The sequence below is a fragment of the Lepisosteus platostomus genome, chromosome 4 (assembly GCF_059453375.1).
Source record: "Lepisosteus platostomus isolate fLepPlt1 chromosome 4, fLepPlt1.hap1, whole genome shotgun sequence".
In the NCBI taxonomy this organism is placed as follows: Eukaryota; Metazoa; Chordata; class Actinopteri; order Semionotiformes; family Lepisosteidae; genus Lepisosteus; species Lepisosteus platostomus.
Window position 1 is genome coordinate 10,892,876 of NC_142614.1, and position 23,910 is coordinate 10,916,785.

At 50.0% G+C, this 23,910-nt stretch overlaps 1 protein-coding gene across 5 annotated transcripts in view; it reads right to left on the reverse strand.

The window, feature by feature from the left end:
• The window catches only part of LOC148672617 (disks large homolog 4-like), a 123,761-nt gene that overhangs the window by 94,445 nt on the left and 5,406 nt on the right, over positions 1-23,910 (reverse strand). The window contains exon 1 of one of the 5 annotated variants that reach the window (XM_088628413.1): positions 21,529-22,471. The exons of the other annotated variants lie outside the window; for them this stretch is intronic. Coding sequence (XP_088484539.1) covers positions 21,529-21,558 — 30 coding nt within the window. The 5' untranslated portion in view covers positions 21,559-22,471. Of the gene's footprint in view, positions 1-21,528; positions 22,472-23,910 lie in introns of those variants that run through there. 5 annotated transcript variants of the gene reach the window in all.

Genomic DNA, 23,910 nt, shown 5'->3' on the forward strand with positions numbered 1-23,910 from the left:
GGAGTAAGCTACTGAACCAAGATGGTGCCAGCAGTGCTAACTGGTACCAAAACTGAGGCATAAAAAGCTATAACAGTTTTCTATAAGCTATAACAACACAGCATCTCCATCAGCTACACTTCCATGGACTGAACTGAAGCCACCCTGGTGGGACAGAGTGGCCTCCACTATCCCAGCCTGTGGCATGTGGGGGAGGATGCTGGCTCATCACGCATGCAAGTCAAAGTGTCTGTGCACAGTCACAACAGAATTCCCACTCGGATGATCACTTTCCCACCAGCACACGTCCCGAAGCTCGCAGTGCATGACGGCACCGTCTCGAGTAACAGCTGCCTGGTGTCGCTCGGTCACGGAGCACGTGACCCCCCCGTCTCCTGTCTCCTGTCTCCCGTCTGCAGTCTCCCATCTCCTGTCTGCCGTCTGCCATCTCCCATCTGCAGTCTCCTTTCTCCCATCTCCTGTCTGCAGTCTCCTGTCTCCTGTTTCCTATCTCTCATTTCCTGACTCCCATCTCCCGTCTCACGCTCTGTTCTGCTCCAGCTGATTTCCTGGCTTCAAACGCAGCAACTTTTTGAAAAAGAATCCAACATTATATAAACGAACGCATGAATAAATGATATTTTCAAATCAATATGTAATTAATATGCTCTGAAAAAAAGCACAAGCCACAACTGAGCAGATTACAGACACATCTTCGCAGGAGATGAGTTGCACTTCCTGCGAAATTCAGCAGGGTGGCGCTGTCCCCCAGGACTGGGGCTACGCTCCCGGCCCCCCGCTGTCCATCCCAGGACTGGGGCTCCTCGCTGTCCCCCAGGACTGGGGCTCCTCTCACGGCCCCCCGCTGTCCATCCCAGGACTGGGGCTCCGCTCACGGCCCCCCGCTGTCCATCCCAGGACTGGGGCTCCTCGCTGTCCCCCAGGACTGGGGCTCCTCTCACGGCCCCCCGCTGTCCATCCCAGGACTGGGGCTCCGCTCACGGCCACCCGCTGTCCATCCCAGGACTGGGGCTCCTCGATGTCCCCCAGGACTGGGGCTCCGCTCACAGCCCTGAGACACTGGGGTCTGTCAGCTGTCCAGCAGAGGGGGCTCTCTGTCCCGACAGAGAGGAGAGTAAGGACAAGCCACAGGGAAAAGGGGCTCTAGGAAGCACGGCTCCTCTTCAGGTAAGACGTGGCACACTTCTTCACAGAGGATTGCTAAGCTCTTTCCACATACAGGTGGGGACCCAACTGGTGACCCACAGCCGCCCCACTGCACACCGATCAGGGGCAGGAGGGAGGCACTGCCGCACCAGTGAATTAAGGGGGGACTTAAAGGAGCCCAAGCTGTAGAGCCCAGCGTAGGGTTCAGCCAGGACACTGGGGTTAATGAAGTCCTCAGGGATCTTTACTGACCGAGTAGTCAGGACTTCAGAAATGCGGCATCTCTTACAGCACAGTGACCCCTGTGCCCATACTGGGGTACTGAATTGGAAGATCGCCACCTACTGGTCCACCGACACCACTTACGGCGGCAGTGGTTTTTCTTTGTGGACTCCCATCCTGGTCCTGACTGGGCCCGGTCCCGCTGAGCTCGAGCCCGGATGAGATCAAGCCACAAGGGGGATGTCAGGATGCAGATCACTAGTGTATTGAACGCAGAGGGTGCTTTGGCCAAGACTGAATCGAACCCCCAGCAGCACCCCAGTTTCTCTGCATTGAAAAGCACCCAATCTGAGTATCTGTGCCTGTCCCTGAGTAACAGAATGGAGTCCCTTTCTAAGTTGAATGTTTTCTATTTGCTGTTTTCAAGCCCTTCTATTTTTAACTCTTTCAGTACTGTAATCCAGACAGCGGGTGGGTACTGGCTAACACTCTCAAGCCCAGCCAGCAGTTCCAGGTCTTCGTACCAGGAGGTTCCCAGCTTGAACCTCCTCATGTGACGCGCCCCCTCCTTACTCCAGTCCAAGCCTGTTTCCTCCCCCTCTCTGCGCCCCGTCGCTTCGGAACGGGGCGGCAGTGCGAGAGGCCTCTGGCGCCCCACGTCTGTGCGGGGGGCTCTGGATGAAGCGACTCGAGCCAGCGAGACGACAGAGGAGACCGCGACTGAGCCCCACACTCCTCCCGGTCTCAAACGCAGATCGATCTCATTCAGCCTGGTCTGCTTTGTGAGACAGTGGTTGATGATCGGTGGGGGGAGGGGCAGCAAACTTCTGCATCGCAGATCAATTTATAGCAATTAAGACTGAGCAATAACCTCTCTCTCTAATCAGAGTCAAACAGAAGACCACGCTGAGGGTAAAGACACTCGCCTGTAACTAATAAGATGGTCATTAAGAAATAAGGGATAGTTAAAGCAAAGTTTTAAATGATACATTATGTAACAGAAAAAATACATACCACGATTACCAAGGATTTTCTGATACTCTGCAAAAAAAACTGATATTCTCTGCTTGTGAGCTGAAGAGCTCGAGAATTATTATTGTGAATTTGCATTGCATTGTGTTGTGGGCGGACCTGTTATCTGATCGCTTTTTTAGATGGGCAATCTAACCCAAGTCTGACAGTGGACCCTGTCAAGGCACAGAACCAGTATCAGTCTTCTCCAGGGGCCCACCCAGTCCACCAGCACCAGTGTTACTGATATCATATCCTACTGTCCACTTTGTCCTACTGCAGCTCACACACTGATCTGTACTGTAACACACTCACTGTACTACAGCTCACACACACTGATCTGTACTGTAACACACTCACTGTACTACAGCTCACACACACTGATCCGTACTGTAACACACTCACTGTACTGCAGCTCACACACTGATCTCTACTGTAACACACTCACTGTACTGCAGCTAACACACACTGATCTACACAGTAACACACTCACTGTACTGCAGCTCACACACACTGATCTGTACTGTAACACACTCACTGTACTGCAGCTCACACACTGATCTGTACTGTAACACACTCACTGTACTGCAGCTCACACACTGATCTCTACTGTAACACACTCACTGTACTGCAGCTAACACACACTGATCTACACAGTAACACACTCACTGTACTGCATCTCACACACTGATCTGTACTGTAACACACTCACTGTACTGCAGCTCACACACTGATCTGTACTGTAACACACTCACTGTACTGCAGCTCACACACTGATCTCTACTGTAACACACTCACTGTACTGCAGCTAACACACACTGATCTACACAGTAACACACTCACTGTACTGCATCTCACACACTGATCTGTACTGTAACACACTCACTGTACTGCAGCTCACACACACTGATCTCTACTGTAACACACTCACTGTATTGCAGCTCACACACTGATCTGCACAGTAACACACTCACTGTACTGCATCTCACACACTGATCTACACAGTAACACACTCACTGTACTGCAGCTCACACACACTGATCTACACAGTAACACACTCACTGTACTGCATCTCACACACTGATCTGTACTGTAACACACTCACTGTACTGCAGCTCACACACTGATCTGTACTGTAACACACTCACTGTACTGCATCTCACACACAGTGATCTGTACTGTAACACACTCTCTGTACTACAGCTCACACACACTGATCTGTATTGTAACACACTCACTGTACTGCAGCTCACACACACTGATCCGTACTGTAACACACTCACTGTACTGCAGCTCACACACACTGATCTGTACCGTAACACACTCACTGTACTGCAGCTCACACACTGATCTGTACTGTAACACACTCACTGTACTGCAGCTCACACACTGATCTGTATTGTAACACACTCACTGTACTGCAGCTCACACACTGATCTCTACTGTAACACACTCACTGTACTGCAGCTCACACACTGATCTGCACAGTAACACACTCACTGTACTGCAGCTAACACACACTGATCTCTACTGTAACACACTCACTGTACTGCAGCTCACACACTGATCTGTATTGTAACACACTGTACTGCAGCTCACACACACTGATCTCTACTGTAACACACTCACTGTACTGCAGCTCACACACTGATCTGTACTGTAACACACTCACTGTACTGCAGCTAACACACACTGATCTACACAGTAACACACTCACTGTACTGCAGCTCACACACTGATCTGTATTGTAACACACTCACTGTACTGCAGCTAACACACACTGATCTGTACTGTAACACACTCACTGTACTACAGCTCACACACACTGATCCGTACTGTAACACACTCACTGTACTGCAGCTCACACACTGATCTCTACTGTAACACACTCACTGTACTGCAGCTCACACACTGATCTGTATTGTAACACACTCACTGTACTGCAGCTCACACACACTGATCTCTACTGTAACACACTCACTGTACTGCAGCTCACACACACTGATCTGTACTGTAACACACTCACTTTACTGCAGCTCACACACACTGATCTGTACTGTAACACACTCACTGTACTGCAGCTCACACACTGATCTCTACTGTAACACACTCACTGTACTGCAGCTAACACACACTGATCTACACAGTAACACACTCACTGTACTGCAGCTCACACACACTGATCTGTACTGTAACACACTCACTGTACTGCAGCTCACACACTGATCTGTACTGTAACACACTCACTGTACTGCAGCTCACACACTGATCTCTACTGTAACACACTCACTGTACTGCAGCTAACACACACTGATCTACACAGTAACACACTCACTGTACTGCATCTCACACACTGATCTGTACTGTAACACACTCACTGTACTGCAGCTCACACACTGATCTGTATTGTAACACACTCACTGTACTGCAGCTCACACACACTGATCTGTATTGTAACACACTCACTGTACTGCAGCTCACACACACTGATCTACACAGTAACACACTCACTGTACTGCAGCTCACACACACTGATCTACACAGTAACACACTCACTGTACTGCAGCTCACACACACTGATCTGTGTCATAACACACTCACTGTACTACAGCTCACACACACTGATCTGTACTGTAACACACTCACTGTACTGCAGCTCACACACTGATCTGTATTGTAACGCTCACTGTACTGCAGCTCACACACTGATCTGTACAACAGCACACACACATACTGTACCACACATACCTGTAACACACTCACTGTACTGCAGCTCACACACTGATCTGTACCGTAACACACTCACTGTACTGCAGCTCACACACACTGATCTCTACTGTAACACACTCACTGTACTGCAGCTCACACACTGATCTGCACAGTAACACACTCACTGTACTGCATCTCACACACTGATCTACACAGTAACACACTCACTGTACTGCAGCTCACACACACTGATCTACACAGTAACACACTCACTGTACTGCATCTCACACACTGATCTGTACTGTAACACACTCACTGTACTGCAGCTCACACACTGATCTGTACTGTAACACACTCACTGTACTGCATCTCACACACAGAGATCTGTACTGTAACACACTCACTGTACTACAGCTCACACACACTGATCTGTATTGTAACACACTCACTGTACTGCAGCTCACACACACTGATCCGTACTGTAACACACTCACTGTACTGCAGCTCACACACTGATCTGTATTGTAACACACTCACTGTACTGCAGCTCACACACTGATCTGTATTGTAACACACTCACTGTACTGCAGTGAGTGTGACTGCACACACACTGATCTACACAGTAACACACTCACTGTACTGCAGCTCACACACACTGATCTACACAGTAACACACTCACTGTACTGCAGCTCACACACACTGATCTGTGTCATAACACACTCACTGTACTACAGCTCACACACACTGATCTGTACTGTAACACACTCACTGTACTGCAGCTCACACACTGATCTGTATTGTAACGCTCACTGTACTGCAGCTCACACACTGATCTGTACAACAGCACACACACATACTGTACCACACATACCGTATTACAGCACGCGCACTGTCTTGCACCGCCCATAGCAGTCCCTGAGTGCTGGACAGGAGGCTAATAGACTGTTACTGAGTCCCAGGAGGGAGGAAAAGATAGACAGGGAGAACAAGAGTACATGCTCCACAAAGGGTCTCATTGTCTGTGCGGAGCTAAACCTGATCTCTCTCTACCTCTCCCTGTCTCTCTGACTCTTGCATTCAAATTCCATCTCAAATTGGCTTTATCGGCAAGACAAGACCACTGCAGCATGACCAAAGCACACAGTCGCACTGAGCAACAGCACATAGACGCACTCGCTTTCTCTTTGACCACTGGGTGGCATTGCAGAAGATAGCAAGCAATATTAAATAATTTATCTCCTTTACACTAAACAGACCCCCTCCTCTCTCTGTACTAAACACCCTCTTGTCTCTCAACTATGAATGGTGAGACAGCAGTGGCTCTAGCAGTGTCTACAGTACAGTCAGGTGTGACAGTGTGTGTGTGCTGGTGAATTCAGGGTGAGTGTGAGAGGAGAGGGACATCTGCACCTATTTGAGCACACAGTGAAGGATGGAGAGTGTGAGCTCTATGGTTTAGGCCTGGTTAAGAGAGCACTGAAGGAAAAGCAGAGGAAAGAGAGCGAGGGGGTAAAGTAGGGAAAGGAGGGTATATGATTCCAGGATGTATTTCCATGTCTGTGTTTGTCCTTCCCAATCCCTCCACATTTCCACTTTGACCTCCTTGTCTTGGAAAACCTTGGAAATGCTCTCTCCCATTCATCTGTGCAGGACAATTAATAAGCGTTTGTACATTTACTGCATACGCTCTTCACCTCACTTCTTGTCGTTTCAGCTCTCTACACTTCTGTCGCTCCCTCATTCCTACAGTGGGAAGTTTCCCACAGTAATCTCTCTTCCTCTTCTCTTCTTTTCCTTCCTATCTCTCTCTACTGATATTCTCTCTGCAGCTCTCTCCCTCTTTCCTCTCTGCTGCTCTCTCCCTCTTTCCTCCTCTCTCCTGCTCTATCCATCTTTCATCCTCCCTCTTTCTTTCTCTCTGTGAAACAATAAGAGCTGGGAATCTGCAGTGGAGGCTCTTACACATTATTATGACTCTGATTTCTTTTGTGTCTGTGTTAAATTCTACAGTGACTGTCAAATGTCCTTCCTGTCCTTTCAGAGAAACAGTTTTCTGAATGTCACCAGTTAACGTCACTGTGCTGAAAGGCATATGTGAAGATTTTAACTTGTTTTTTAATGCAACAGTGATTATCTTTGTTTTTCTTGCTTGGAGAAACAAGTTAGTAAGAGAGTAAACCTTCTGGGAAAGACAAGGGCAGGGATTTCTGTCAGCAGGGTGAACAGAACAGAGCCAGGAAAGCCCAAGACAGATAATGTGTTCAGATCCCTGGTGAGAGTCAAGTACTCTGCTCTCTCCACCTCTCTATCTCCCTTCTCCCCTCTTTCTCCTCCTGCTCCTCACTCTCTCTCCTGTCACCCCCTGCTCTGTCTCATTCACCCTTCTTCACCTGTCTCTCCTCCTGCTCCTCTCTCTCTCCTGTCACCCCCTGCTCTGTCTCCTTCACCCTTCTCCCCTCTGTCTCTCCTCCTGCTCCTCTCTCTCTCCTGTCACCCCCCTTCCCCCGCTCTCTCCCTTTTCTGTGAATCACCTGGCACTTCGTCACCACCAACTTTTCCACTGAACTTGTTCTCTAGGAGAGCAGTGCCACTTCAGCACACAAAGGCCCTTTGTCTCCAACTCTCTCTCCCTTTGTCTTTTCCTTTCCATAGGGAAGTGAAGAGGCAATGCGATCCTCCACAACTTTAGGCCCCACGCAGGGATGATGTCGAGGAAGAGAGGAGGCAAGGGAGGAGGGTCTGACAAAGGGGGAGCACAGAGATGGAAAAAGGGAGACAGGAAGGCAGAGAGAGTCAGAGAGACATGTTAAAGACAAAGCCTGGTTGATGTTATACGAGTTATAATAATTATTCAGTTAGACCAGCCTGTAGATCTGAACAGCCAAGACACAAACCAGACCAGCCTACATATGGATCACACTACAGACCAGCTTGTAGATCCACATACAGACCACAGTATAGACCAGCTTGTAGATCCCCATACAGACCACAGTATAGACCAGCTTGTAGATCCCCATACAGACCACAGTATAGACCAACTTCTAGATCCCCATACAGACCACAGTATAGACCAACTTCTAGATCCCCATACAGACCACAGTATAGACCAGCTTGTAGATCCACATACAGACCACAGTATAGACCAGCTTGTAGATCCCCATACAGACCACAGTATAGACCAGCTTGCAGATCCCCATACAGACCACAGTATAGACCAGCTTGTAGATCCACATACAGACCACAGTATAGACCAGCTTGTAGATCCTCATACAGACCACAGTATAGACCAGCTTGTAGATCCCCATACAGACCACAGTATAGACCAGCTTGTAGATCCACATACAAACCACAGTATAGACCAGCTTGTAGATCCCCATACAGACCACAGTATAGACCAACTTGTAGAGCCTCATACAGACCACAGTACAGACCAGCTTAGAAGAAGAAGATCACTTTATTGGCCATATATAATTTCTTGTATTAGGAATTTGTCTTTTCGCATACCCAAACTTGCTCTCCATGAGACACACAGACAGGGAGAGAAGCTTGGGGTCAGAGAGCAGGGTCAGCCATTGTACAGCACCCCTGGAGCAGTTGGGGTTAAGGGCCTTGCTCAGGGGCCCAACGGAGTAGGATTCCTCTGCCAGGCCGCAGCATATGAACCAGCAACCTTCCAGCCACAGGCACAGACCCTTAGCCACAGAGCCACTGCACCACCCCTATAGATCCACATACAGACCACAGAACAGACCAGCTTGTAGATCCTCATACAGACCACAGTCTAGACCAGCTTGTAGATCCACATACAGACCATAGTACAGACCAGCTTGTAGATCCCCATACAGACCACAGTATAGACAAGCTTGTAGATCCACATACAGACCACAGTATAGACCAGCTTGTAGATCCACATACAGACCACAGTATAGACCAGCTTTTAGATCCACATACAGACCACAGTATAGACCAGCTATACAGTAGGTCCACATTCAGACCACAGTATAGACCTGTAGTGACCTAGAGCTTTTAGATCCCTCCACTTCTTTCCATCTTGGCCCATCGCTCTGTTCCGTCCTTTCCCACGTGCCTCTCCATCTCTCCCTTGCTATTGGCTCCAATATCCACCAGTGGACAGGTGCAGGACACTGACCCAGTGCATGGGAGGGGTGGCCCTGTTGCTCCATATTAGCAGTTGCTCCATATACACACACAATGGAGACACATGCAATGTCTGACTGCCTGTGCTTGTGCCAGACTGTCCCTGTCAATCAATCCATCAGTGTGCATGTCAGTCCCTCCACGAGTCTGTCTGTCTCTCCTGCTGGAACCAGACGGGAGCCCTCAGCCAAAACCAGACTGTGTCAAGCTGGAGTGAGACAGTGGGACCATCTGCCACCCTGCCTGTCTGCACTGAGACAGAGAGAGAGGCACAGAGAAAGGGAGGGAGCAGAAAAGAGAGGGAAAGACAGGAATGGAGAGAACGGGAGGGAGGGAGATTGGCAGTGAGAGAAGGATGGAGAAAGGGAGTGAGGAATGGAGAGATGGAGGAAGGAAAGAAGAGTGGATAGGATAGGAAGGGAGGGAGGCAGTGGAAGGCAGAGAATCCCATCAGGGTGCTATGTGGGTTCAGCGATCATGAGCCTCCTGAATTAATTAGTCTGTTACCTACAGAGTCACTCTGTGTGTCAGTCTGTGTGCACCAGTGTGCGTGTGTGTGTGAGTGAACCAGTATCAGTGTGTCTTTGCCCATGTCAGTGTGTGTGCTTCAGCAACTAAATCAGTGTGAGCGTGTAACATGCATTACTGTGAGTGGATATACAATTCAATTCACTCCAATTCAAAACAGCAGTCTTGCCAAAACTGGGCTCTGGGCTGAAGGTCATTGTGTCAGTGTGGGGCTTGATAGTGTCTGCAGGATCTCATTAACACAGAGAGTGAAGAGAGAGGAAAGGAGAGAGAAAGGGGGAGAAGAGAAGAGAAGAGCACAGTACTGTATTGGAACATTTTATACACACTGCAAAAGCTCTGTAATACAGGTCCATCTTTGGAAATACTGTGGCAAAGCCTGTGGAACATGCCATGCCAATAAAGCTGTTTTTTAGTAATTGAGAAGGACAAGGGGGGAGAGGGAGAGAGGGTGGCTTCCTGTCTGAAAACTTTGCAGGTGTGTATTGTTATACAGTAACACCCACCTCTACAGCCAGCACTACTAAGAGGCTCCACTGGGGTGGCCCTGTTTCGGGGCACAGGCTGAGCCCCTATAGGCTGGGAACACTGAGTTAGTCCCACTGTGACCAGAGTGTCACCAGGCAGCCAGGAAGGAGCTGGCACTTCTGGGTTTCGACTGTTGACAGTGATGAACATGGGTGCACAAGGAACAAGTACTGCATATGGTCCCATCACACTCCACACATTTGAGTGCTCCTGTCTGTTACTGACCCTTCACACTCCACACACACACACACACGTGTGCTCCTGTCTGTTACTGACCCTTCACACTCCACACACACACACGCTCATGTCTGTTACTGAACTTTCACACTCCACACACACACGTGTGTTCCTGTCTGTTACTGACCCTTCACACTCCACACACACGTGTGCTCCTGTCTGTTACTGACCCTTCACACACACACACACACACGTGTGCTCCTGTCTGTTACTGACCCTTCACACTCCACACACACGTGTGCTCCTTTCTGTTACTGACCCTCCACACTCCACACACACACACGTGTGCTCCTGTCTGTTACTGACCCTCCACACTCCAATGGAACTCCACACCAGAGGGACGGTATTTTCAGGAGCTCAGATTTAAAAGAAGATGCCGTCTGGTTTGTAAGAAAGTCACTTCCGCTGTAAAGACGCCCCAGCATCGTCTGTGTGCCAGGAGCTGCTGTCTCTTTGGGGGCATTTTCTCAGCACGATACTAATACAGGCCCACACTGAGACAGTAATACACACTCAATTCCACACAATAATGAAACTTTAAATGCTTATCAATTTATATAACACCTTCAATGCTACGGCACCCCAAGTAAGACTGACAGTGTTGAAATTGTATTTTTACAATAGTTTGTTTCCATACACACTGCACAAACACACATAGTACACTGAGCACAGAGATACACGTAGTACACACAGCACAAACACACACAGTACACATAGCACAGACACACTCCATATATACAGTAGACACGCATAGCACGCACAGCACAGACACACTCCATACACACAGCACAAACAAACATAGTACACAGTACAGACACACAGCACAGACACACCTCGTGCACACAGTACAGACATACCTCGTGCACACAGCACAGACACAGTACAGACACACCTCGTGCACACAGCACAGACAGGTCTGGTTAGTAGCCAGCCTGCGATCAGTGAGATGCAGGGCAGAGCATCTCCAGCACTGAGCCCCTCACTGCTGTAACTGCTCTTCTACTGTGTATTAAATTAAAGATAATTATCTCTTTCTGAGAGGATGCTAAACTCGTTTCAACAGCAGCAGATAATTAACAAACGCCCAAACCCATAATAATCCAATCCTCCTGCTTGCACTTTTTCACAGAACAGAGTGGAATGTATATATATGTGATTTTTTAAACCAAGTTTCAATTTTTCAGTTTACTTGAAGCTTCTACAGTATATTGAACGGGCTTTACTGCAAAACAGCTGTGCACTGTGGAGCGATGTGACAGGGTCCACCAGGAAGTGGAACCACAGTGATAAATACGGTCTTCAGAAACCTGTTCAGACCAGGGAATAATTAAATAATTTCATTTCTATAGCTCTTTTCATCTTACAGGATTCCTAAGAGTTTTCCACATACAGGAGGGGCCCACTTCAGCCCCCACTGAAGCTCCGGCCTACCTGGGTGACACACAGTGTAGAGGAGCTGGTTCCAGCATGGTGATGTCACCGCCCTCCCTGCACACAACAGGGAACTCAGCCGCCCGGGCTGGCGGAGGTCTCGTTTAGCTCAGCCGGCTGGGTCCCGGGTTCCCGCCCAGGTAGTGAGGGGCGAACCGGCAGGGCCGAACGGCGAGGGTGCGAGCCCGCGCAGAATCACGACACTCACAACAGCACCCATTCTACACCTGCAGATCAGGGGGAGGAGTGAGCAACCGGAGCAACTGCTGCACCAGTGAATTAAGGGAGGCCAGACTGTTCAAGCCCAGAGCTCAGTTTAGCCAGGACACGGGGATAACAGTCCTACTCTTGCCAACAGCCCTGAGATCTTTAAGGGTGTTGGTTTAAAATCTCATCTGAAGGACTCCTGACTACACGGGGCCAATGGATTAAACGTTTTGGTCCTAGAGAAGAGCACCACCTACTGGTCCATTAAGTCAACCCAAATAGTGGCTACAGATCTGTTAAAGCATAAAGATGCTTTTGATATATGAAACACAAAATTGCTTATTCAATGAAGTTTTTTTTAAAAAACGTAAACATTTTTTCCTGAGAAAAAGACTTAGGGATGTGACGGCCTGTGTAAGCCTGCCTGTAATTGTGAGAGTGTAACCTTACAGTGTCATCTTTACATATGAGCGCCATACGAACTGAGTGGCTATTTGCAACATCAGGACAAAGCCTGGGTGGCTTGACCGATGCAATGTTCTGTATGGCAGTATGGTTCTGTATTGCTGCTCCGCATCACTGGAACTGGTCAGTCAGAGCTCAGGCTCTCCAGGAAGACATCATCTGAAATGAGGCTTGTCCGGGAAGAGCAAGAAGAGTCACATTTTATTTTTGTGAAGGGGAGATGGAATGAGACCGGAGCTAACGTTTCTATTTATAATATCCCAGCTGTGGTTGTGCGGCTCGGTGCCCTTGAGCAGAAATCAATATGGACTGGGATACCATATCAGCCCTGGGACAGGACTGCAAACAGCTAAGTACTACCACTGTACTGTACACAGTACTAATCTCCAACGCATGCATCACACTATACTTCTCTCTCTATAGACCACACTCCCTCTCTCTCCACCCCTCTGTTTCTTCATCTCTCTCCCTCCTCTTTGTTCCTCTTACTCACTGTCTCTTTGCTCCTCTCACTCACTCTCTTTTCTCCTCTCCCTCACTCACTCTTTTTTCTCCTCTACCTCGTTCTCTCTCTGCCCCTCTCCTTTTCTCTCTGCTCCGCTCCATCGCTCTCTCTTTGGTCATCTCCCTCTTTCTGTCTCTCTACTCCTCTCCCTCCCTCTCTGCTCCTCTCCCTCGCTTTCTTTTATCCTCTCCCTCTCTCTCTGTGCTCCTCTCCCTCTCTCTCTTTGCTCCTCTCCCTTGCTCTCTACACCTCTCCCTTCATCTCTGCCCCCCCCCCGCTTACTTCCTCTCTGCTCCTCTCACTTGCTCTCTGCCCCTCTCCCTCACTCTCTCTGATCCTCTCCCTGTCTCTCTTTGCTCCTCTCCCTTCCTCTCTCTCTCTGCTCCTCTCTCTCTCCAGCTCCTCTTCCCTACTGCTATCCATAATTAATTAGAGAGGAAATTAACAAGAGAGAAGGCGGGAGCGTCTGGAACTTCCGGGATTAATTTCTGCTCTCTCTGAGGAGGGAGGGAGAGAGAAAGAAAGCCATGCCAAAGGAGAAGGAGAGCTCTTCCATCCGGATCAGGCTGATGACGGCCAGGAGCAGCCTGCGGTAGCAGTCAGCACTGTTGATACTTGGGATCTGTGCTTCCGGCCAACCCATGGTGATATTTAGAGGCCACAAAAAAATCATGGTTTTAAGAAGCTACAGCTGGCGAATCAAGAGCTGTAGAGTGCAGAGTGAGAAATGATGAGGTGTGTGTGAGCAGCACTGAAACAGCTCGAATGTGAGAGCGATTGGGGAGCTGGAGCAGCACCTCTCCTTCATACTCGGTGGCCACACTGAGAGGGAGGAGAAGATAGAGGGAGACAGAAGAAGGAGAAGGGGAGGAGGGGGAGGGAAAGGGATAGAGCAAGAGAGAAAAGGGGAAAGAGAGAGGGAAAGAGTGCAAAAAGGGGATGAAGCTGCTGATGTCAGACTGCATTCACTACACCTCTCTTTCTCTGAAATTCAAATTCAAAGCATTCAGGGGGGACCAGTGCAATATATAATTAACCTAAAATGTGAGCTTAAAAAACAAACCTTTATATCCATCATCATAGAGCAGACTCTCTCACTCTCTCCCCCTTTATCTTTCCTCTCTCTTTCTCACTGGTCCACACGTGCTCTTAGCATGACTACATGACCACACTGTCAAGAAAGACATGGACGATGTAGGCCCTGCACTTAGTAAAGACACTTTCCTTCCTGTTCAGCCCAAGTTCTTCCAATCCCTTCCTCTCCTTCCACACTCCCCCCTTCTGCCCCATTCCCTCCATCATTTGCCTTCCTAGCCCTCCTCCCTCTATTTGTCTCGCCCTCTCAAGTTGCCACTAATGGCCTGAGAACCGAGCTTCTCTCAGGATCTCAAGAGCGCACAGGTCCTGACATGCAGTATGTAACTGCATGACCCAATGTGTGCGCAGTGTGTGAGTATCAGTGCCCAGGGTGTATCAGTGTCCAGTGCGTATCAGTGCCCAGGGTGTATCAGTGCACAGTGTGAGAGTATCAGTGCCCAGGGTGTATCAGAGCACAGTGTGTGATAATCAGTGCCCAGTCTGTATCAGTATTTAGTGTGTATCAGTGCACAGTGTGTATCAGTGCTCAATGTCTGAGTAGTGAAGCCCATTGTGTATAAGAGCACAATGTGTGAATCGGTGCAGTGTGTAAGTATCAGTCCCCATTGTTCATCAGTGCTCAATGTAAATATCAGTGCACAGTGTGTGTATCAGTGCTTAACATGTGAGTATCAGTGCCCACTGTGTATAAAAGCACAATATGTGAATCAATGCAGTGTCTGAAAGTTCACTGTATGTATCAGTCCCCACTGTTCATCAGTGCTCCGTGTGAGTATTAGTGCACAGTGTATATCAGTGCCCAGGGTGTGCGTATCAGTGCTCATTGTGAATTGGTAAACAGTGTGTATCGGTGCTCAGCGTGTGAGTATCAGTGAGCACTGGACTGATATACTGCTGTTTGGATTTTCTACAAGCCAAAGAGAAGAAGGAAGGTAAAATACAAGAATGAAAAAAAGGAAGAGATGATCCCTAAATTCCAAGGCTGTGTCCAGTCAACAGACAGCAGGTTAGCAGTTCAGAATCAGTCTGTCACTCTCGCTCTCCAGCACCACCCCACAACTCTGTCTCTGTTTTTATCCGTCCACCTTTATAAGTGTCTTTTCAACCTTAACAACTGAAGGTGTGATAGACAGTGTCAGTTTACTGATCACTCACCCTAGTTGTGGGAGATGTGATGTTCTAGCAAATGAGCTCGTTAAGGATACAGGGAGGCCCAGTATTTAACTCTATAAGCTAGCTGGAGTGTCAAAGGTCCACTTCCACTGTTGCCAGGTTTTGTATCACTTTGTCTAGCAGCAGAACATCCTTATGCTGCAGGTGAGAGCCCTTCAGAAGCTTTGTTTCCCCTTGCTTGGCCACGCCTTGGCCTTACCCCTCACCACTCTTTCAGAAGGACGTCCCAACACTCTGCTGCACCTTACTCCACTCCATCACTGTGCAACAGGAGTCTAACTGGCAACACAGTAAAACCAGGAGTGGCTCAAACTGCTGTGCAACAGGAGTCTAACTGGCAACACAGTAAAACCTGGAGTGGCTCAAACTGCTGTGCAACAGGAGTCTAACTGGCAACACAGTAAAACCTGGAGTGGATCAAACTGCTGTGCAACAGGAGTCTAATTGAAAACACAGTAAAACCCGGAGTTGATCAAACTTCTGTGCAACAGGAGTCTAATTGAAAACACAGTAAAACCTGGAATGGATCAAACTGCTGTACAACAGGAGTCTAATTGAAAACACGGTAAAACCCGGAGTGGATCAAACTGCTGTGCAACAGGAGTCTAATTGAAAACACAGTAAAACCTGGAATGGATCAAACTGCTGTACAACAGGAGTCTAATTGAAAACACAGTAAAACCTGGAGTGGATCAAACTGCTGTGCAACAGGAGTCTAATTGAAAACACAGTAAAACCTGGAGTGGATCAAACTGCTGTGCAACAGGAGTCTAATCAATAACAGTGTTAAACCATGAGTGGATCAAACTGCTGTACAACACGAGTCTAATTGAAAACACAGTAAAACCTGGAGTGGATCAAACTGCTGTGCAACAGGAGCTTAATTGAAAACCTGGAGCAAAACCTGGAGCAAGTCAGAAACTTGTGCAACAGGAAAGGGATAGTGAAAGAGGAAAAAGACAAAGAAAGTAACAGAGGAAGGAGAGGGAGGAGAAATCCTGGGGGGTCACGTTTTTTCTGGTTCAGAGACACAGATGTCAAGGGGCATATTAACACACCTACAGTAGAAACATACACACAAAACCAGGCAAAGTCTATAACCAGACAGGCACCCAAAAACCAACAAATGAAAGCAGGTAATAAAACAGCAGACACCTGAGCAGAGAGCCCAAGCTAAGCCACTGCGCCAGAGCTCTTGAAAGGGCCGGAAGTGAAGACAGGGGGCTGATCCACATCTGGGCGCGCACACCGAGTCGTCACGCCTCCAGTGAATCACATTAAAGCGACTACAGACCGACAACTCACGCCTCAGTGCGTCTTACATGTCTAGGAATATCACAGAGTTCCGGAGAGAAAGCAAAGAAGCTGCTAATGAAGTCAGCCAAACAAGGGAAGGCCTTTCAGCCCATCTGGCCCATTTGGTAGTTGGTAGCTAATTGAGCCAAACATCTCTTCCAGACGTTTCATGAAAGAAGCCAGGGTACCGGCTTCAAGAAGCCAGCTGGGTCACCTGTTCCACTCTCCACCACCCTATGTGTAAAGAAGTGTTTCCTGTCCCTGTTTTAATTCCACTCCATTGCAGACTCCAGGTCCTCCCTGGTCCATGTTTCACTGTTGATTCTGAGGAAGCCCGCTGGGTTTAAAGTGACAGTGTGCGGAAGGACACGATGCACAGCTACACAAAGATGCTAAGTGCCCACACTGGCCCACTTTCCAGGGAGCGAGTTCCCTAAGAGGACATTTACAGTTGCACTCAATCTCAGAACTCCACTACACACATATTTGACCACACGGCCGTGTGAACAGACCTGCTGACTTTATACTGTAAGTAACAATCTGACCCCGGGTCAAAGCAATCGTAGTCAGCGCTGAGTTACACAGCCACACCCCTGTCCCAGGGCAAGAGTCACTCCTCTCCATCAGGAGAGAGCCTTGCAGGCATCACCCTGTCACCCAGGTCATAGCTCACACAGGATATTTAAAGAACATGTATTTACAGTATGAAGACGAAGTATAGAATAAAACTTTACTGAGTGCTCCTGCCCAAATCAGAGTGGGGGAGAGCCTGTTGATTTGGAGGAAAGGTCTAATGGGTGACATCAGAGTCACAGGAGAGTACCTTGAGACTGACTGTTCATTTTCGTCTACTCTTCCCCATAGCTTCTCCCTCTCCTATACATCCACATACAATAACCAGGTCCAGGTTCTGGTTCCGAACCTCAATATAACCCCCAGTCAGCCACTTTCTCCGAGAACTCCTCCTCCTGGGCTTAAACCATATTCCATGGTTAAGTGCAGTCAGATGCTCCTCTAACGCTCTTCTAGTGCTCCTGTTCACATGCTCCTCTAACGCTCCTCATGGGCTCCTCTAGTGCTCCTGTTCACATGCTCCTCTAACGCTCCTCATGGGCTCCTCTAGTGCTCCTGTCCACATGCTCCTCTAACGCTCCTCATGGGCTCCTCTAGTGCTCCTGTCCACATGCTCCTCTAACGCTCCTCATGGGCTCCTCTAGTGCTCCTGTTCACATGCTCCTCTAACGCTCCTCATGGGCTCCTGTTCACATGCTCCTCTAACGCTCCTCTAGTGCAGTGCTCCTGTTCACATGCTCCTCTAATGCTCCTCTAGTGCAGTGCTCCTGTTCACATGCTCCTCTAATGCTCCTGTTCACATGCTCCTCTAACGCTCCTCTAGTGCTCCTGTTCACATGCTCCTCTAACACTCCTCTAGTGCTCCTGTTCACATGCGTCTCATGGGCTCCTCTAGTGCTCCTGTTCACATGCTCCTCTAACACTCCTCTAGTGCTCCTGTTCACATGCTCCTCTAACGCTCCTCTAGTGCTCCTGTTCACATGCTCCTCTAACGCTCCTCTAGTGCTCCTGTTCACATGCTCCTCTAACGCTCCTCTAGTGCTCCTGTTCACATGCTCCTCTAACGCTCCTCTAGTGCTCCTGTTCACATCCTCTCTAACACTCCTCTAGTGCTCCTGTTCACATGCTCCTCTAACACTCCTCTAGTGCTCCTGTTCACATGCGTCTCATGGGCTCCTCTAGTGCTCCTTTTCACATGCTCCTCTAACGCTCCTCTAGTGCTCCTGTTCACATGCTCCTCTAACGCTCCTCTAGTGCTCCTGTTCACATGCTCCTCTAACGCTCCTCTAGTGCTCCTGTTCATATGCTCCTCTAACGCTCCTCTAGTGCTCCTGTTCACATCCTCTCTAACACTCCTCTAGTGCTCCTGTTCACATGCTCCTCTAACACTCCTCTAGTGCTCCTGTTCACATGCTCCTCTAACACTCCTCTAGTGCTCCTGTTCACATGCTTCTCTAATGCTCCTCTAGTGCTCCTGTTCACATGCTCCTCTAACGCTCCTCTAGTGCTCCTGTTCACATGCTCCTCTAACGCTCCTCTAGTGCTCCTGTTCACATGCTCCTCTAACGCTCCTCTAGTGCTCCTGTTCACATGCTCCTCTAACGCTCCTCTAGTGCTCCTGTTCACATGCTCCTCTAACACTCCTCTAGTGCTCCTGTTCACATGCTTCTCTAATGCTCCTCTAGTGCTCCTGTTCACATGCTCCTCTAACGCTCCTCTAGTGCTCCTGTTCACATGCTCCTCTAACACTCTTCTAGTGCTCCTGTTCACATGCTCCTCTAATGCTCCTCTAGTGCTCCTGTTCACATGCTCCTCTAACACTCCTCTAGTGCTCCTGTTCACATGCTTCTCTAATGCTCCTCTAGTGCTCCTGTTCACATGCTCCTCTAACACTCCTCTAGTGCTCCTGTTCACATGCTTCTCTAATGCTATTCATGGGCTCCTCTAGTGCTCCTGTTCACATGCTCCTCTAATGCTATTCATGGGCTCCTGTAATGCTCCTCTAACGCTCATGGACACATTTTCCCCTAATGCTCCCTGTCACAGGCTCTTCTAACGCTCCAGGTCACTCATTCCTCCAACGCTCCTGGTCACAAGCTAATTTACTACTTGTGGTCAGAGGATCTTCAATCTCTCCTGTTCACAGGCTCCTCTAACGCTCCTGTTCATGTGCTCTTCCAGTACTCCTAGTCACATGTTCCTGCACCGCTCTTGTTCACACATTCCTTGAACACACCTGGTCACGGGCTCTAGGAGTTTTATGAGCTCCTTTATTGCTCCTGGTTACACACGCCTCACGTGCTCCTCTAATGCTTCTGTTCAGATCACTTGGTCACATGCTCTAAAGCACCTACTGTATGACACTTCTGTCGCTCCTCTAGTGCTCCAGGTCACAGACTCCTCTAACGCTCCTGGTCACAGACTCCTCTAACGCTCCTGGTCACAGACTCCTCTAACGCACCTGGTCACAGGCTCCTCTAACGCACCTGGTCACAGGCTCCTCTAACGCACCTGGTCACAGGCTCATCTAACGCTCCTGGTCACAGACTCCTCTAACGCTCCTGGTCACAGACTCCTCTAACGCTCCTGGTCACAGACTCCTCTAACACTCCTGGTCACAGACTCCTCTAACGCACCTGGTCACAGACTCCTCTAACGTTCCTGGTCACAGACTCCTCTAACGCTCCTGGTCACAGACTCCTCTAACGCTCCTGGTCACAGACTCCTCTAACGCTCCTGGTCACAGGCTCCTCTAACGCTCCTGGTCACAGGCTCCTCTAACGCTCCTGGTCACAGGCTCCTCTAACGCACCTGGTCAAAGACTCCTCTAACGCTCCTGGTCACAGACTCCTCTAACGCTCCTGGTCACAGGCTCCTCTAACGCTCCTGGTCACAGACTCCTCTAACGCTCATGGTCACAGACTCCTCTAACGCACCTGGTCACAGACTCCTCTAACGCTCCTGGTCACAGACTCCTCTAACGCTCCTGGTCACAGGCTCCTCTAACGCTCCTGGTCACAGACTCCTCTAACGCTCCTGGTCACAGGCTCCTCTAACGCACCTGGTCACAGGCTCCTCTAACGCACCTGGTCACAGGCTCCTCTAACGCACCTGGTCACAGGCTCCTCTAACGCTCCTGGTCACAGGCTCCTCTAACGCTCCTGGTCACAGACTCCTCTAACGCACCTGGTCACAGGCTCCTCTAACGCACCTGGTCACAGGCTTTTCTAACGCTCCTGGTCACAGGCTGTTCTAACGCTCCTGGTCACAGACTCCTCTAACGCTCCTGGTCACAGACTCCTCTAACGCTCCTGGTCACAGGCTTCTCTAACGCTCCTGGTCACAGGCTCCTTTAACGCACCTGGTCACAGACTCCTCTAACACTCATGGTCACAGACTCCTCTAACGCTCCTGGTCACAGACTCCTCTAACACTCATGGTCACAGACTCCTATAACGCACCTGGTCACAGACTCCTCTAACGCTCCTGGTCACAGGCTCCTCTAACGCTCCTGGTCACAGACTCCTCTAACGCTCCTGGTCACAGACTCCTCTAACGCACCTGGTCACAGGCTCCTCTAACGCACCTGGTCACAGGCTCCTCTAACGCTCCTGGTCACAGATTCCTCTAACACTCCTGGTCACAGGCTCCTCTAACGTTCCAGGATATTGACCAAGGGCAGGAACTTTTTTTATTTTGTCCTTGTGTGCAAAGGAGCAGAGAACTGACACTTTCAAAATTGGAATAAAAGTCAAAGACAAGAAAGCACAGAGACAGGGCATCTGTGAACTTACTGTGCCCATACCCCACTTCCCCTTTCTCCACCACCCCTACCCCCCTGTCCCGGGAAGACAGACGATCGCACACAAGTGTGAAGGAGAAGGCTGCGAGGAAGAGAAGCAGGAAGGCTTCCAAAAAACCGAACAAAAGACAGGAGGTGGAGCAGAACGCGGCGAGAGAAACGAGAGGGAGCAGCGAGAGACGGAGCGTGACGGGGCGCTCCAAGAGGGGAAAGACACCGAGCGCGAGAGGGACGCGGGAGCAGAGAAGGAGGGGAGCGGGAGGGGATCCCCTCTCCCGAAAGAAAAAAACAAACGTTAAACACGCCGCTGTCTCTCTCGCTCCCCCCAGTCCTGCTCTCTCCGTTTCTCTCACAGACACACGGAGGCGCGCGGCTCCCTCCCTCTCTCTGTACCACCACGGCGGCAGACGGGATACCCAGAGAGCCGAGCTGCCTTACCTTGGTGGTGACGATACACAGGCAGTCCATTGTTTCCGAAAGAAACAGGTGGTTCTCACAGCCGAGCCCCGAACATGCCCGGCCAGCCTCGCCGGCACTCCGTCTCCGTCGGCGCTATCCCTGTCTTTCCGATTCTTGTAGTCTTTTTTGGATTGAACCGGGAAGAAAGGAGAAGAGGGAGAGAGGGAGAGGAGGGAGAGGACTGGGGGGGTGGGGGTGGGGGGGTACGTGGAAGTAGGAGAGAGAGGAAGTGCAGAGGAGGTGCTGGGGTAGGTGTGTGGGGGGGTAAAGGGAGAGAGAGGGGGCTGGGGTTCAGCGTTAGTATGTATGACAGAGCGTGAGAGAGGAGAGGGGGAGAGCGCGTGCTGCTCTGTTTGTGTGTATGACAGAGACGGAGAGGGAATGAAGGGAGGCTGCGAGAGAGAGGGATGGAGGGAGGGAAGGAAAGAAGGAAGGAAGGAGGGAGAGGGGAAAAGGGAAGAGGGGGGGGAGACAGGTCCGAGCCGGGGAGAATGGAAGGGTCAGTGCTGTTGGGGGGAGGGGGAAAGAGGAGAAAAGAGAGGAAGAGAGGGGGAGGAGAGAATGAACCGAGGAGAGAGGAGGAGAGGAGGAGAGAGAGAGAGAGGGAATGTGCGGGCGACGGCAGACGAAGAAATGGAAGCAGGGGAAGAATGAAGAGAACCACAGGGAGGGGAGGAAGGGCTTGAGCGCGAGAGAGAAAGAGAGAGAACAGGGAGGGAGGGGGGAGGCAGACGGAGCGCGTGTGTGCGTGTGTGAGAGAGAGAGAGGGAAGCCAAACGCAGAGCGTGTTCAGCGTGTGAGCAGCGCAGTCATCCTTGATCCAGGAACTGATTAACATCATAAAAGAGAAGATGAAAGAGAATGAGGGATACGGGAAGAGTGGGGTCGCAGTTTGGGGGTTGGCCTTGCGAGACGTTTGTTTTCCTTGGTAGCGTGACGGTGGTGGGGGGGGGGGGGGGGGTCCTGCTGCTGTTGCCGTGGCGATGTTTTAGTTGTTGCTGTGGCGATGGGGCAGCTGCTGTTGCCGTGGCGCCGAGCGGGTGTTGTTGCTCTCGTTGCCTTGGTTATCGCCCGCTCAGCCGTGACTCAGCCGGACTTCGCCACGACTCAGCCATGCCTCGGCACCACGCGCCGGGCCCCACGCATGTACTAGCACACTCACGCACTCCTACCCCCTCTCTCTCCTTCACGATTCCACCCGAGATCCTGAACTCTCTGCCCCGGTGCCAGCCACCAGCTGCTCCAATGCACAGACGCCCAGGGTCAAAGGGCATGGCCTCACTGACAAGGGGGTCAGAGGTCAGTCTCACCCGTCCTGAAGACAGACTGGGTGCAGAGGGAGGGACAGAGGGCGACAGTGGGAAAGGAAAGCGAGGGAGAGGGAGCAGTGGGAGAAATACTGGAAGGGACAAAGCAAGAGGAAAGGGGCTGGGAGGGAGTGGAAGATGGAAGAACGACAGGAGGAGAAAAAGGGAGAGGATACGAGCGAACAGCTGCGCCCCCTGACGATGGTGGAGAACGGAGCAAGCCCACAGCACCACTCTCCCTTCCACACCCCACTCTCCCCATTCCCAGCTCGGGCCCTCACTGTGTCCACTCCAGCTCCTGGTCCAGGCTGGGACTCATTCCATACATTCAGAATCACAGGACAATGTTCCCTAGAAATCCAGTAAAATACCTCCTCTGCCTTGTCTTGAAGAATTCTTGAAGTTTCCTCTCTGTGCTCTGCCCTGCCTTTTATAATTACTAGGGTAACTTAAAACACTTACTATATGCCCACAACTACACAAAGTCAAGACACCGGTAAGCAGAAATAGGGGTTCAGCTTGTCAGTTAGACTCCTCCTGTATAACAATGGGACTGTACAGCTGCAGGTTTTATAGCGGGGGGCCATCTCCAGTCCAGGAGAGCCAGAACACTCCTGACTGTCATTCCACCTGAGCCCCTTATAAACTAATTAAACCCATTACTGGCAACACAAAGCCTGTCTGAGTCTGAGATGGGGGTCTGACCGTCGACACTGTAAAACGGGAGCCCGCTGCATTGCAGTATAATGCACTTTAGGTTTCACTGTGTTGAATAAATCATTCAAACCTGCCCCTACAGCTGCATACAGGCTGCTTAGGAAGTTAGTTGGCATGTTCATAACACATACAGTATGGCTTGCTGGTGATTTTAGACCCCGAATGTGCCAAGTGCCCTCTGGTGGACACTGGTGATGTCGCACTGTGTCCATGAGAGTCCCATGGTCCCATCTGAATTTGATCTCAATCGCAGAGATCCACCATGGGGCGTTTTAAACACTTTATAAGCATCCTGTATATTTTCTGCTTCATCAGTGCAGTTTGCTAGTCCAAGCAG